The 16,564-nt window shown below is 43.1% G+C and overlaps 1 protein-coding gene across 2 annotated transcripts in view; it reads right to left on the reverse strand.

The window, feature by feature from the left end:
- LOC123608204 (DLA class II histocompatibility antigen, DR-1 beta chain) overlaps nt 1-15,661 on the reverse strand; it is an 84,069-nt gene extending 68,408 nt beyond the window's left edge. The window contains exons 1-6 of one of the 2 annotated variants that reach the window (XM_045497840.1): nt 15,521-15,656; nt 10,368-10,637; nt 7,312-7,593; nt 6,783-6,893; nt 6,078-6,101; nt 5,430-5,776 (exon numbers count right to left, since the gene is read on the reverse strand). In XM_045497840.1, the coding sequence (XP_045353796.1) occupies nt 5,763-5,776; nt 6,078-6,101; nt 6,783-6,893; nt 7,312-7,593; nt 10,368-10,637; nt 15,521-15,620 (801 nt within the window). In that variant the 5' untranslated portion in view covers nt 15,621-15,656 and the 3' untranslated portion in view covers nt 5,430-5,762. Of the gene's footprint in view, nt 1-5,429; nt 5,777-6,077; nt 6,102-6,782; nt 6,894-7,311; nt 7,594-10,367; nt 10,638-15,520 lie in introns of those variants that run through there. The other variant, XM_045497842.1, reaches the window with a different exon arrangement.
- Nucleotides 15,662-16,564: the final 903 nt, after the last annotated feature.

Genomic DNA, 16,564 nt, shown 5'->3' on the forward strand with positions numbered 1-16,564 from the left:
GGAGTTTTTCTAGTGTCTTCTTTTCCCAATTTTGTTTCTTTCTGTTCTTACAGGTACTACTTGTTTTCTTCAGTTTCCTTTAGGCTATTTTGCTGCTACTTTTTCTACGTTATTGAGGTGGGAACATAGATTATTGATACGTGATTTTTTCTCTTTTTTAACACAATTTCAAGTTAGTTAATATAGAGTTTAGTATTGGTTTCAGAGGTAGAATTCACTGATTCATCACTTACATATAACATCCAGCGTTCATCCCAACAAGTGCCCTCCTTAATGCTCATCACCCATGTAGCCCATCCCTCCAAACACCTCCCTCCATCAACCCTCAGTTGGTTCTCTATATTTAAGTCTTTCATGGTTCGCATCACTCTGTTTTATCTTTTAAATTTTCCTTCCCTTCCGCTATGTTCATCCGTTTGTTTCTTAAATTTCACATGAGTAAAAGCATGTGATATTTGTCTTTCTCTGACTGACTTATTTCCCTTGGCATGATACATTCTAGGTCCATCCACGTTATTGCAAATGGCACGATTTCTTTCATTTTTATTGCTGAGTAATATTCCATTATATATATGCATATATGCCACTTTTCCTTTATCCATTCATCAGTTGATGGACATTTTAGCTCTTTCTACAATTTGTTTACTGTTGATAGTGATGAGGGAAACAAAGGCCAGAGAAATCTTGCTTAAATGAAATCTCCTTACAGTTTGCTGCCCACCGATAGACATCTGAAACATGCAAAGTGTGACCTTGCTCCAGGAACTCAGGGCTGCCTTACTTGCTTGATGTTTTTTGTTTACCTAAAAGTAAACTTATCTTCACAGCAGCTAGGCCCTCAAGGTCCTGAAAACCTTGCTTCCAAATTCGTTAGAGACTTACACTATCCCTGGCCCCCACTAACTTAAAAACATATAATCAGTCACTCCTCACAACCTCAGTGCAGCTCTTTTTGTCCACAGGTCCTGTCCCTGTGCTTTAATAAAATCACACTTTTGCACCAAAGATGTCTCAAGAATTTGCTCTTGCCATTTGCTCAAGAACCCCATCATAGGGACGCCTGGGTGGCTTAGTCGCTTAAGCGTCCGACTTCAGCTCAGGTCACGATCTCACAGTCCGTGAGTTGGAGCCCCGCGTAGGGCTCTGCGCTGATGGCTCAGAGCCTGGAGCCTGTTTCCGGTTCTGTGTCTCCCTCTCTCTCTGCCCCTCCCCCGTTCATGCTCTGTCTCTCTCAAAAATAAACATTAAAAAAAAAAAAAAAAAGAACCCATCATATTGGTGCTCTTATGTGCGGCTTTCTGAGTCTTTTCATCGGTACTCCGAGCCTTGGTTCAAACTTGGTGAGAACTTTCTCTTTTCTTCCTTTAGTCTCATTTCAGGGGCTTTTCAAGGACTGGGCTCTTAGTGGAACACTTTCATGTCGATTTCTCAGTCTATAATCCTCTAGCCCATGGCTACTCTCCAGAGAGGAGAAAGCCTGCCTTTCAGCTGGAAGTTAGTACCCTGGCCAGAATGGTATTAAGACCCAGAAACTTGATGCCCTCTCTTTATTCCTGTCTTCATACAACGTTGTCTTTCTTGGGCATGGGACAGCCACCTAAGAAACCAGCACAGCTCCCAATCTTATGACTCCTGTGTGAGGGTTCCTCCTTATTGGTCTAATGTGATCCCCTCCACATCCCTGGTCTAGCCACTTCTGGCCACAAGACATCCACTAGAAGCCTGCCAAAACCAGTACCCGATTGAAGTAAAACCCAACCAGGGACTGTTTCCTAAGAAAGTTGGATGTAAAGACAATATGTGACGCAATGTCACTTAGATCATGATGGATTTCTATGTTTACTCTTTTCTGTCAATGTCCTCTAGTAACTACTTAAATTACAGAATTGGGTAATTCCCCCTTGTAAAACATTTCTAGTGTTTTCCATGGGTTAAAAACGGCACAGCCTTCAAGGAAACTAAGGCATGACCTTCATGGCATGCTCCTCAAAACAAAGTAAACGAAGACACGGCCTTCTACAGCCTGGCCTTTTATGGTAAAACTTTACCAGGCACAGCACCGCACAGTATTTCTGTTCATATCACAGGCACACATTTATAGCCGAGGTTTCAACGGAGAAGCAAAGGGACACTAGCATCCCTTCTCCATTATCTTTGAAAATTTTCTGGAAAATATACTTTTCCTTACAAAATTAAGTCTCGGCATGTTAATTTCTAAGAGCAAACAAATAATCCTCTTCCTCAGTTGCTGTATTTAATTGTAATTGGGTTTATAGCTGCCATTTAATACTCCCTGTTAAAAAAAATCACAAACTGATGCTTCCCCTCAACAATGTATCATCCTTTATGAGGAGATAAGTTAAAATACTAACCCTCTAGGGGTGCCTGGGAGGCTCAGTTGGTTAAGCATCTGACTTCAGCTCAGGTCATGATCTCACCACTCCTGAGTTTGAGCCCCTCTTCGGGGGCTCTGTTGTGACAGTTCCGAGCCTGGAACCTGCTTCCAATTCTGTGTCTCCCTCTCTCTCTGACCCTCTCCTGCTTACGCTCTGTCTCTTTCTCTCAAAAATAAACATTAAAGGGGCGCCTGGGTGGCGCAGTCGGTTAAGCGTCCGACTTCAGCCAGGTCACGATCTCACGGTCCGTGAGTTCGAGCCCCGCGTCGGGCTCTGGGCTGATGGCTCAGAGCCTGGAGCCTGTTTCCGATTCTGTGTCTCCCTCTCTCTCTGCCCCTCCCCCGTTCATGCTCTGTCTCTCTCTGTCCCAAAAATAAATAAACGTTGAAAAAATAAAAAAATAAAAAAATAAAAAAAATAAACATTAAAAAATCTTTTTTTAAAAAAATAGTAACATTCTGATAGTACCAGATACTATAGTTTCCTTGCCTGAAATTGTTCTCATCTATCCCATCTAATATTTCTTCCTTTCCAAAGAAAATTATTTGCTCCCATCTTTCCAACGCATCAGGTGAGGCAAGCCCATTCCCAAAAAGGATAAAGCATGATTTGTCTGAGCGTATCGCTGTAATCCTGTGGTCCTCTCAACACGTGGGAAGTAGGTCTACTGGGGACACCTGAAAAAGGTATAGATCACTCTTATGAAAGCATACAAGAGCAGTTCCCTTTTCCTGCCTTTGGAAATTATGAGATACAATGAAGCGTAAAGCTGCTGCAGGCATCCTACTACCATTTCAGGAACACTGACAAGTGGTGTGCGATAAGGAGATGAGGCAAAAAGTCCCAGCATCATTGGTGACACCACTGGCCTGATGAATTGACCAGTCTGGAGATGAGGTACCTTGGGTCTATCTGCTCTGTGAGACAAGTAGTTAAAGAAAAATAAAGTCAAATAGATTGGGTTTTTCCATTAGCAACACAAAGCATCTCCACTGAAATACTCCTGCCATACATTTTAATTCTATATTATAATGTCACACCATAGGTCTCAGATAAAATGAGACAATTCACTTCTTCATCTTAGGGAACAAAACGAAAGTAAAGTTGCAACCCTGGGATCAGCAGAACTTACCCCAACCATATAAATATTGCATACGTTACTGTTAGTTATTAACTTCCCAGGCGATGGTAACCTGTTTCACACAAATAGTGCAATATATGACTGAAATATACATAAACTTTGAGTTGGCTTGAAATTTATAGCTGTCTCTGATCATGGAGAAATTGTGTCTGAGTGTCTATTACCTTGAAATAAACTTCTGAATCTGTTGTCTGCTCTTTAGGTTTAATTTATATTTGACACTGACCCTTCAGACCAAATATGATAACAGAACTCATCATCTACTTAAACAATTTCGTTGCATTTCTCTGAAACCTTTCTAACTCTTTTATATTACTGAAGTTTATGAAATTTAACTGTATATTGATTTATAATTATGATTCCACATTGTTTTATGCAGGAGACACAAATATTTGGTTTCCTTGTCTAGTTTGTTCCCATCATATACTCTCTGTCACATTTCTTTCATTAAATTGGGTTCATTTGTATATATTGTGTAAAGTTTTATTACATAAAATATTGCCAGTTCTGTACTATTAAATAAGAGGGGTGCCTGGGTGGCTCAGTCGGTTAAGCCTCCGTCTCTTGATTTCCACCCAGGTCATGATCTCATGGCTCATGAGTTTGAACCCTGCATCAGGCTTCACGTGAGCCTGCTTAAGATTCTCTCTCTCTCTCTCTCTGATCCCCTGGTCCTCACTAAAGGCTCGCTCTCTCTAAAAGAAATTTTTGAAATTAAAAAACTATCAAATAAGACACTTTCAGAAAAGTTCAGCTCTCATTCCTATTCCCTTCAATCTATTCCCTCATTGTGCCCAAGAGGCAACCATTTTTTAAAAGTCCTTTCGTTGTCATATATAAAAAAGTAAATAGATTTAATAGATGATGGAGAAAGAGATAATGATAGATGGATGCAGATAAATTGAATTGATATAGCTATGTATTCCTATTCTCTTCCTCGATCCTATTACACAAAATGTTGTGTGTTGTACAAAATCTCCTTACCTGTACAGAAGTGGAGATTATTGTAAGCAAGGGTTATTTTTTTTCTTCTACCTACATAGTATTTCACTGTTCTTATGCACATCAGAGTATTCATAATTTCCTTCTTTGTTTCCCAGCATTGCCTTGGATTTCTAAGATGAGATCCATACAGGATGTTCCCGTACAGACGATACATTTGCTTATAATCTGGAAGGCCTCAGACATACCTCTTCCCACTAGAGTTGTGGCTTGGTCCTGATAGTCTAAGGGGAAGGATGGGGAAGGATGTCCCCTAAGCCAAAGTGTCAGCATGCCACTGATGTTTATCTGAGACACAGAAAGTGATGGAAGTGTAGATACAGCCCACCATCAGGCTAATGAAAGGGGTTTCCACAGGCTTAGAGACTTTACTATGAAAAATCAAGGAAAGGGGCACCTGGCTGTCTCAGTCAGTGGAGCATTCGACTCCTGATCTCAGGGTCATGAGTTTGAGCTCCACATTGGCCGTGGAGCCTACTTAAAAATAAAATGAAATAAAAATATGAAAAGTAAAATAAAAAATCTGGGTAAGGAAACAAAGTGAGTACAAAAATTTGGGTGTGTCATATCATTATAAGTTAGTGGATTTCTGATATTTTTTGTCCCCTCTTTTGTGCAAAGGGACTTCTGCTTTGTCTTTGAGAACACACAGGTGTAGGACACCAGCATCATATGGGCCATGAAGCTCCATTTCCTAGCTCCAGAAAACACGCCTAATTACAGAATGGAAAAAGACCAAGCATAAAAGGACATGATACAAAGATACCTTCCAGATCCACATCTGACCCAAATTCTGTAACATAAATAAAAACCAATATTGTAATTTGTTGCAATCCTCCCTTTCTCCCTTTTTTTCGCTACTTCTTTTCCTTGAAACTATATGAAACGGATGATTGTCACTCCATGTTTATTTGAGAAAAGCTGATAAAGACACGTGAACAGAGGTGAGTTCCAATGTAAAGGAGGCATTAAGGGGCTGAATACACAGGGAGCTGGGAGAGAATGAAGATAAGGAACTGCAGTCAGTACTGGGGCTTCCCAGTCAAGGACAGGGTGGAGGGAGCCATCAGGGAGGACAGGTTCTGCACGGTCACTGAACCCAGGGCAGACCAAATCCTGAGAAGCACTGTGTTTGTGGAAGAATACGAGCCAAACAGGAAACATTTTCACTGTGTGAAGAAGCCTGAAAAGAAGGTTCTTCCTGGAGTGTCAGCATCTCCACTTCAGCTCAGGAGTCCTGCAGAAGACAGAGCAGAGTGTTGTTCCCAGACCCACCTCCACAAGCAGCTTCCTCTCCCCTCTCCCAGGGCCTCGTGTTAAAGCACCACAGTAAGAAGAAGAACATATTCTTTCTTATGTATCCTTGATCTAAAGCTATTTGCAGTGCAGGCCTTTTAGTAAGTGGAGAGAAGAAGCTTCAGTTAACTGCCTGAGCAGAAGTCAGATCCAAAGTCTTTGACATTGTTTCTGTCTTTTCGTCTCCACCATCTGTTCCAGGATAATCAACTCTATCTCTAAGGAGGGTCAAAGAGCATTACCTGTTGGCTGAAGTCCAGAGTGTCCTGGGAAAGAAAAGGGACAACATATAGTTAACAGAGACACAGGTAAATCTGTCCCCACATACAAGGTCCCAACCCCAGACCCACCTAACACCACAACCCACATCGCATGATGCCAGTGGGATCAGAAAGGGAGAGAAGTGGGGCGCCTGGGTGGCACAGTCGGTTAAGCGTCCGACTTCAGCCAGGTCACGATCTCGCGGTCCGTGAGTTCGAGCCCTGCGTCGGGCTCTGGGCTGATGGCTCAGAGCCTGGAGCCTGTTTCCGATTCTGTGTCTCCCTCTCTCTCTGCCCCTCCCCCGTTCATGCTCTGTCTCTCTCTCTCCCAAAAATAAATAAACGTTGAAAAAAAAAAGGAAAGGGAGAGAAGTGACCTGTGAAGTTTCTGTCACACAAATCTATTGTGGCTTCATTAGCTTTCATAGCTCTTCCTGATTTGGCCCAGGACCCCAAGCCAAGATATCTGTCTTGTCAACCTCTTTCTTGTCTCTACAACCCATAATCTCTTATGCTGAAGCACAGTAACCATGGACCCTTGCTGTCTGGATTTCTAGGAAATCTGAGGGCAAAGGGAGAAGGAAAGGCTTTACAAGGCCACTGGTCTACAGAGAGTTTATGCAATCAAAGCTGTATTTCTCTCCCACAAGGTCTATAGGGAGGCCCAGCTACCAACAGGTGCCTTACCTTTCTGATTCCGGAAGTAGATGAACAGCCCCACCACCAGGAAGAGCAGACCCAGAACAAAGCCCCCGATTCCACTCAGCATCTTGCTCTGTGCAGATTCAGACTGAGCCCCTGAGAGAAGAAGCAGCTTTAGTGATTTTTACCCCAAATCCAACTCCCCTGCTGGAGACTCTGGATTGAGAACTTCGAGAAGGAGGAATGAAGCCTGCCCTGGAAGAAATAGAGTAAGTGGCAATTTCTGCGGGGAAAAATTTAAATCCCATTCCATAGATACAAGGTTTAGGTATTGAACTTTTTAAATATCACAGCTTTGACAAATCCACTACTTCAATGTCTACGGATGAGGAGCTCCTTGAAGTTCAAGTAACTTGTGCAGGGTGACAGAGCTAATAAAAGGCAGAGCCAAGATTGTATTCCCCTCCTGCCCGGAAGGTCCCTATACAATAGAGGATGTGCCAGGAGCACAAAAGGCAAAGCAAAGTCCCCTCCCTGCTGGGTGAGGAACTTATGGGATCAGAAAGCTTCTCACTCCACTCCACGGTGATAGGGCTCGTGCGACTTGGATGCTCCACGTGGCAGGTGTAGACCTCTCCACTCTGAGGAACTGTTTCCAGCATCACCAGGGTCTGGAAGGTCCAGTCTCCATTACGGATCAGGCCTGTGGACACGACCCCAGTCTCCTCCTCCTGGCCGTTCCGGAACCACTTGACCTCAATGTGGCCTGGATAGAAACCATTCACGGAGCACACCAGGAGGTTGTGGTGCTGCAGGGGCTGCGTCTTCGAGGGAAACACGGTCACTGTCGGCTCAACTAGAAGACAAGTGGTAGCGGGACTAAGTGAGGACGACAGAGTGAGTCTCCCTGGCTGGCTGCCCTCCTGCCTCCGGTCTCTGGTCCCAGGCTGCATCTCGTGCAGGCCTCCCTCAAAGCTGGCCACGTGGCCCAGTACCAGCCAGTCTCATGAGTCTTGAATTCAATCCTGACAGTACGGGTCCATTAAGTTTGAGAGATGTTGAGGAAATTTGTGGGGTTTGTTTTTCATAGTGTGAGGTAGTTGTTCCTTGCGGAATTGAAGTGTTTACACATTTTGCAAGGGATATAGGGTCTCAATTAAAAGCATGATTTCTGGAGCAGGCTGACTGAGCTCAAATATAGGCTCTGCTCCTTACTGATTGATCCTAGAAGAATATTACATTCCTCTGCACCGCAGCTTTCTCCTCTATCGAAGGAGATAGTAATACTTACCTCTTACAGTTCTGTGAGGATTAATGCACCTAAAGTATGTAAAGTGATGATTGGAGTTTAGCCTTCAATATATGTTAAGTACTTATTACCTTGTTTAATTACAGAGAAAATATTATTTAAAGCAGTCTGGGTAAATTGGAGAACAGCTTGAGGTTGATGGGGAAATAGAGTATGAAACCCTGGAAATGCTCCACTCACACCTTACAACACCACACAAATGGTTCTCCCCCGGAAGCAGGAAAGACAGAGGTGATACTCTAGCCTATTTGTTTAATTGCAAGCACAGTGTGAGTCCTGAAAGAGAGGGAAAGGAACAAGGAAACTCATTGATTTTAAAAAGTTCTCATAATTGCACTCAGATGATCACTCCTTCTGTGCAGTATAAAAAATTACTGTTATTGGAATTGTTATACCTTTATAATTGTCTCCCTTTGAAAGCTGACATTTCAGTTCAGGGTAGAGACTGAGACTATTTAACAGGTATCCTTAGTGCAGAGACAATCCCTTACACTACCAGTCTCAATAAATACTGCTTTTAAAAAGGAGAAATATGGGGGAAACATTTTTACAATACCATAAAATGGTAGATTTAGGTAGATGACAAACCTTTGCTAACAATTTTGTAGCATATTCATTAAATATAAATGTTTACATTCCTAGCATGAAAAGTAATAAACAGTGTCAAAATACAAGCCACAGACTAGAGAAAATGCTGAATCGACTATCAGCAAAGCATTAATAATCTTATGCATAGAAAACACCTAAAATCACTGAGAAAAATACCAGAATCCCCGAGATAATAGTAGATAATTTTTACATCAGTAACAACAATTAGCCAATAGATATGTAAAAAAAAAAAAAAATCCAAGGACCTTAAAAGCAAAGAAATACACATTAAAAATAAAAAAGATATAAAATTTCAACCGAGTATTTGCAATATTCGCAGAAAAAGATCTAACAAAGGGGAATGTGAGGTGAATTGTTACAGCTATATAAAGAAATAATATGCAACTCCTTAAATACTTTCATCATTATAAAAACAGCAGCATCAATACATTTAGTAACAAAATTATAATTAAGATACCTGGTTTCACAATCATTTCAAGAATGTAAGAATACATACTCTAAGAGAACAAAGAGCGGGAAGTTGAGACCTAAAAGAAGCCTCAGAAATATCAGGAGGGTTTGGGGAGCCTGGGTGGCTCAGTCAGCTAAGGGTCCCACTTGGCTCAGGTCATGATCTGACAGTTTCTGGGTTCGAGTCCCGGGGCAGGCTCTGGGCGACAGCTCAGAACCTGGAGCCTCCTTGGGATTCTGTATCTCCCTCTCTCTCTCTGCTCCTCCCCTGCTTGCACTTTTTCTATCTCACCCTCTGCTCTTCCCCCATTCCCACTCTGTCTTACTGGATCTCTCCCTCAAAAATTAACATTAAAAAAGATAGAAATTTCAGAGGGACCTCAGAAGTCCCCCAAATCTTCAACGATTTGTCTGGCCATTTTTCTCACTGCAGTGGTAGCACATACAGACACAGGCACACGTATTTCAGGGGCTTCAGAAAAAGAAGGGTGATTGTCAGGGACAGAAGGTGACCGGCCTCCTCACATCTCCCCAATCTCTTAACCCTCCCCTCCCCTCCCCTCCCCTACACCTTCACCCCAACCAGGACACCCTCCACTTCCCTCCCCAGGTCTCCAACCACCTGCCCAGGGTGCCCTCCAGCTGGAGCTCCTGAGCCCCCCAGGGGCCACCAAGGATGCCCGATGTCCCCTCCTGTTGCCTCCCCCACACCCACTCTCTCCACACGCACCACCCCCCCCTTCCCACACACTCATTCTCTGTCCCCCTCACTTCACAGGGCCCCCCTCCCACACTGTCCCCACAGCCACACAAGGACACACGACACTGTCCCCACAGCCACTCATGGACACAACCACGCCTTCCCCACAGTCACACACAGACTCACCACACTGTCCCCTCAGTCACACACGGACTCACCACACTGTCCCCATAGTCACACATGGACGCAATCACACTGTCCCCACGGTCACAACCATATGGTCCTCACAGTCACACAGAGACTCAGCCACACTGTCCCCAGTCACACATGGACACAACCACGCCTTCCCCACAGTCACAAAACATGGTCCCCACAGCCACACAAGGACACACCACACTGTCCCCACCCCACAGACACAGCACACACTCCCCGACGTCGCACTCTCGCAGGGATCCCCGTGACGTGCTCTTGCTCAACACCCTGTAGGCTCACTGGGACCCAGTCTCTGTCTCACAGTCGCACACGCGCAGCCCGGCCGCCCCAGCCCCCCTGCCCCGCTCACCTCGCCGCTGCACCGTGAAGCTCTCACCAACACCGTAGTTGTGTCTGCAGAACCAGTCCACCGCTGTCCGCGTCTCCTGCATGTAGTCCTTCTGCTCGTTCCAGTGCTTGGCAGTGGGCCGCCCCAGCTCCGTCACCGCCCGGTACTCCCCCACTTCGCTGTCGAAGCGCACAAACTCCTCCCCGTTATGATAGCGTCTCTCCAGGAACCGCACCCGCTCTGTCCCGTTGGTGAAATGGCACTCCGCCTTCCACATATTTAAGAAATGTGCTGTGGGGACAGGGCGACGCGGTCACACAGGGGCTCCTGGAAGACACTGTTGTCGCCACCACTCGGGGGGTCCACCCACAACCCCAAACCAAGCACCCACGGCTCTCCTCTCCTCTGCCGTCGGGGCGGAAGGAGGCGGGGAGGTGACCCCTCTCCTGGGAGCTTCTCCGGGTCACTGGGTTCCGGTTCAGAGGCGGACCTCCCAGCCTGAGGATTTGCCCCTCACCGCCTCCTCCTGGACGCCTCCTCCTGGCAGACACCGACCTCCCTCCTCGCCTCCCACAGCCCTTTCCTGGCCTCACACACGTCCCACCTGCGTCCCCCTCTCCCACCCCCACCCCACACTTGGTCTGGGCTGAGCTGGCTCAGGCCCCTGCGAACCCAGAGAAGGGAAACACCCTCACAACCCTCCACTCTCGGGTTAAAATTTATGGAAAGTGATGGACAAAACCCAGCTAGGCAGGACTTTATTTACCTGGGGGGAGAGATGTCACAAGACAAGCCTGCAGTTCTAGAGCAGGGGATAACTGGGTGATCTGTGTTTCCTTAGGGCGCCAGACAGGTGGTCTCAAGGGGGATGTTTAGGATGTGACAGGAAAGAGTAACTAGATGTGAACTAGTGGGTGTGTGTGTTTGATAATTCAGGGAAAGGTAATACAATGTGCAAAATCTTGAAAGAATTGATGAACTTCCTCAACAAAATGGAAAAAGGGAGTTCACTGAAGCACAATGGCACAAAGGAAGGAAAAAGGTTAGACTGGAGAAATCACGGGGAGCCGGCAGTAAAAGCCTTACAGGTGATGTTGGGATTTTGACTTCATACTTCACGTAATGGGAAACTACTGAAGAGTTTTAAGGACATTAAAACCATGACTGCACTACAGTTCCTCAAGTCCTCATCTGGAATTTCCAAACTCCAGAAACCTAGGAAACCAGATCTTTTTACAAGTTTTGATGCCAAACTCTTTTGCCAAATCTAACCTGATGAGGTAAAGGGTCAAACATGTCAGACCTCTTATTGGTCAGTCAGTCACATGGGCTTCTGGAGTTTCAATATATAAACACACACACATCATAATATATGTACTTACATGCATATACATACATATATAGACACACATATACATACATGGCACATATACATACATGTATGTATATATTTTGATGTTTTATTTTCTGTTTAATTGAACAAAGAAAAAATTTTTATTCAACTGGATTTGACATGAACATTTTAAAATCGTTTAAAAATACCTGTGCCTTTAAAAATGAGACAAATAAAAGGAGCTTTTGACATTATCAACAGAACAGAATGTAGCATTACTGCACAAGTTTGATACATTTTACAGAAAGATACTTGTGACGGTCACAATTGATGACTCATAAGGCAAGCTATTGAAAGTTAAGATGCTGAAAGTTCTTCAAGCATCTTTCAAACATCTTAAGATGTTGAAAGTCAGAGATGCTGATGATCAGGAAATCATGAAATCCTATAAAACATTGCATAAAACAAAGAATAAAAGATGAAGATCTCGAGCTTGCATTGATTGAGTGGACTCAGCGAGAAAGTGTTCAATCTATGAACTGTTGATCTTATTATTTTTTGTAATGAAAAAAGCTAAACTACACCACAAAGACCTGAATTGGAAGGTAAGTGTGTGTATAAAGGGTAAGTCTAGAGGTTTTAGAAGCAGCAGAGTATAAACCAGTGTTTCCAACATCAGTACTCTTGACATATTGGACGAGATATTTTTTGTGGGAAGGCTGTTCTGTACGTTGTAGATTGTTTACTAGCATCATTAGCCTCTACCTAGCAAATGTCAGAAAAAAGCCCCAAGTGACTACCAAAAGTGGCTCCAGACATTGCCAAATGTCCACTGAAGTCCGCATACGAGAACAACTGTTACACCACTTGAAAAATCTGTGGTAAAAAAGCCAATGTTAATTCTATGTCAGCTGAGAATTACATTGAAAAATTTGCCAATATTATATCTGGTAAAAAAAAAAAAGAAAAGAAAACCTTTGATACTGAACAAATTTATTTTTCTGGAAAAATGGCTCTTCACTGAGACTAGATTTTGAAAAAAAAAAAAATTCATACTGCCTAACAAGAGAATATCAAAAGTTACTATGAATTCCAACCAAAAGGTGATTGCTCTTGGGTGTGCTAATGCTTCAGGCTTACCCAAATCAAAGTGGGCAGACACTGGAAAAAGCCAAAATCCAGGATGCCTGAAAGGGACAAATATTTTACTTGTGCATTAGTTTTCAAAAAAGATAATATGGATAACCAGATACATATTTTATTTGGTTCAAAACCACTTTGTATCAATGGGCTTTGTTCATGAGATGCAAGCTGGACTGAGAGAAACCTGGAAGTTAATTGTCCCTGTATAATTGTTCCACATACTGTACTCCTCAAATTCTTATAAAAATTAAAGCTTTGGCTTATAATACTCCCCCTGCCCCACCACCAAGTATGACGTCTATGTTGCAATCTTTGAACAAGGAATTTTCTCATCCCATGAAGATCAAGTATAAAAAACTTTTAAACTCTGTTCTTGATGCAGTTTACAGAGGCCTACGAATCCACATCTTCTGAAATCAGTTAATGGCTAGTGTTATGACAAAGCTAATATTTAATAAACCAACCTGAAAAACTGCCTAGCAAGACTTTGGGCTACATCCGAGTTTGCAAATGAACTACCAATTGAAGACATTGAAAACTGTCACGTGATTAATGAGAAAATATTATATGACACTTCAATGTATGTAAAAGTTTATCCAAATAAGTCCAAGGAATAAGGTGGACACTTGAGGTGAGCACCAGGTAGCGTATAGAAGTGTGGAATCACTACACTGTACATCTGAAACTAACATTACGCTGTATGCTAACCAAATGGAAGTTAAATAATAACTTTAAAAGATATTCTCTGCCTAAAGGTATACCTATAATCATAAACAAACAAATAAGTCAAAGGTGCTGATCCAAAAATACTTATCACCCTGAGTGATGGAAACATGGTAGTGGTGACTGAGAGCACTCCCCAACTTGCTCCCTACACTCCAGCTTCTCCAGCCTTCCTTCTGTCCCTTACACTCACCAAACATCTTCCCGCACTTGACCTTTATCCTATTTTCTCCCCCTACAACACTTGTCCTGTACATCCTTCACTTGCCTGGCTTCTGTCACCAGTCATATCTCAACTCAATGTCACTTCCTCAGGGAGAACTCCCTACACACTTGAACTGAAGTCAGGTGCATCCAATTCTCTCTGTTTCACAACTAGGAGTATTTTTTTTTCAGCATACTTATTGTCAGAATTTTTGTTGTTATTGTTAAATGTTTATCGGGCTTTCTCCTCTGTCATTACATAAAATCCATGATGCTAATGATCTTTAGCCTAGTCAAATAGAATTCACTGAGCCCAGAACAGAGCCTAGTACATCATAGCTGCTTAGAGAAATGTCTGTGATACAACGGATAAACACAGGGCTCCGAGAATCAGTCATTGTGAGGATCCTGGAAAGCAAGAAGGGGCTCAGGTCCAACATTCTTTTACTCTGATGATACATTATATCCCCTCCACTTCCTGTGAGAAATTCACACAGACTACCTCCTTCTTCCTTACTGTTGTAAAAAATATCACAGGTAAGGAAAAGGTGATTTTAAGAAAAAAGAAAAATCTCATTAAGTTTCAGCTCATCCTGTAGATCTGTGATAGTGCTGAGGTCTCTGCATACATGGGGGATTCACAGTAATGGTGACAACATGGCTCGGGAAAGAATAGGAACTGGAAGTGGAGGCAACCCAACATGGCTATTAAGGAAAAACAGAAAACATGAGGAATAAACCTATGCCATCTGGGGACATCACCTCAGTGAGCCAATATATTCCCTTGACTTGCATATTGGGTTTCAGTCCTATGAAATGTAAACACCTTCACGCTCTCTGTACTCTGCTCAGGGTAGATAGTTGGAACCATATGAAATCCCTGATGTTGCCTATTTTTGGGTTACAAAGCCATAATTGCATATAATTTATCCTATACTAGTTGAATCCCTTCCTGTGGGCTCAGGCCACAGAACAGAAAGATGCAGGAGAAACGGACACCATAGAAAGGTTCAACATAGATTCATAATGAAAAATTAACTTGTGCCATGTTCTCAGAAGATATCTTAAGTTCTTTAAGACTCCAAAGAACATCCCATACGTGCTTCTCATCTAAAAATGTCATTTCAAGTACTAAGGATCTCTGCTGTACCTCCAGGGTGAGAAATAGAGGTAAAACTAGCCCCAACTTTGGTCAGAGAACCTTCAGTCCAGGGATAAAGGCCTTGTAAACTTTGAGGTACAGGAGAAAGGAAAGGAGATAATGGGAGAGAACCCTTCATACAGCCTCGCATACTACAGAGAGGCACCAACATAACTAATCCTGTGAAGACCTAACACAGGGTCTTCTAGGAGACACCTTTCTAATTCCTTTTGACTCTCTGCCTAATTTTCTGAGAAACTTTCTTATTTTCCAGCATAACTCAACATTATAAAGGGAACTGCTTGATGGGAATTAATTTGAAATCATTATTTCTGAATCTTCTCAAGACCCTGAGGGAATAAAACTCAAACCTGGAGAGTTTTGACTGGGGAAGAGTTGAGAAGAAATGGCCTCTATATGTGGAGGCCCCTTACACAGCTCTTATAGAGAGGGCAAGCATTCGGCCCCCTTTTGTTTTGGATAGAATTGGGGATCTATATGATAAAGGTGGGCCATCATTAAAGAAAATGTCACAATTTTCTAAGGCACATGGCGTGGACACAGTGGCAAAACTGATTTCTTTCTTTCACCCCACTCCACAATAGCTCACCACCCAAGGAGTGCACTTACGTGAGGTGTCCCTGGCCCAAGCCAGGGGAGGGCTCAGCATCATCAATATCAACATCAGAGCTGTCATCCAGGAGCCTCCCAGGAAACACAGGCACACCATGCTTGGAGAACAGAGAGGACAGGGGGCAGGGGAAGAGGCAAGTCTCAGTCAGTGAGAACTAAGACCCTCCTTTAGGCACCTCCCAAATAATACCAACCAAGGAATTTGTTTCTCTGCTCCTGGATTGGGTAATCTAGGTTTGAGAACCAATCAGCATCACAAATATACTGCATCATCAGTTGCTGGTCAGAGATTCAGTATCAAGAGCGTCTTCTGAAACTCTGACTTCCTTCATTGAAAGGATTATTTTAATTTAGTACGTGAAAGGTTTCATCCAATGTACGTGAAACATTTGATTGGGCCCCTATTTTAAGCCAGCTCTATGCAGGGCAGTTATTTAAACAAAAGTTTGAGTCTTTTAGGAGTATTCATGTCTCTCCAGTGAAGACAGGGTTGTTTAATGTATGAGGGATTTTAGGAACTGAGGGAGTGGAGGGACGATGATTGCAAATGAAGAAACCTTTTATCTGGACCTTATTGCACCCATCAGTAGTGTAGATTTGGGGAAATTACTTAACCTTCACCCTGAAATGAAGGCACAGCAGTCTTTCTGGTACTTGGATAATGAAAAGTGGTGTGATTCTCTGGACAGCTCAAGCAAGGAGCAGCATCTCCTGGTAACTGATGACATGACAGAATTATACCTGTTGATTGGAGAGTATAATCTCTACCTCCTTATGGGTAGAAAGGTCTCTGATAAACTAAAGGAAATGGGAATTTACTCACAACTTAACCTGAGTGAAAATGCTTTTCAAGTTTGTCTGCTGATACCGTCATTGAGTTGGAGGCACCTCCAGAATTTGCATAGAAATAGGGGCTTAGAGAACATGATCTGTAAGGAATGAAGGGTCTTGAAAGTTCCTTTGTATAGCATTGAACCTAACAAAATGATAAGGCCACTGTCCAAATCAAAGTATGCAGGGGGCTGAGAGATCAATAAGGAT

Source organism: Leopardus geoffroyi, chromosome B2 (assembly GCF_018350155.1).
Source record: "Leopardus geoffroyi isolate Oge1 chromosome B2, O.geoffroyi_Oge1_pat1.0, whole genome shotgun sequence".
Classification (NCBI taxonomy): domain Eukaryota; kingdom Metazoa; phylum Chordata; class Mammalia; order Carnivora; family Felidae; genus Leopardus; species Leopardus geoffroyi.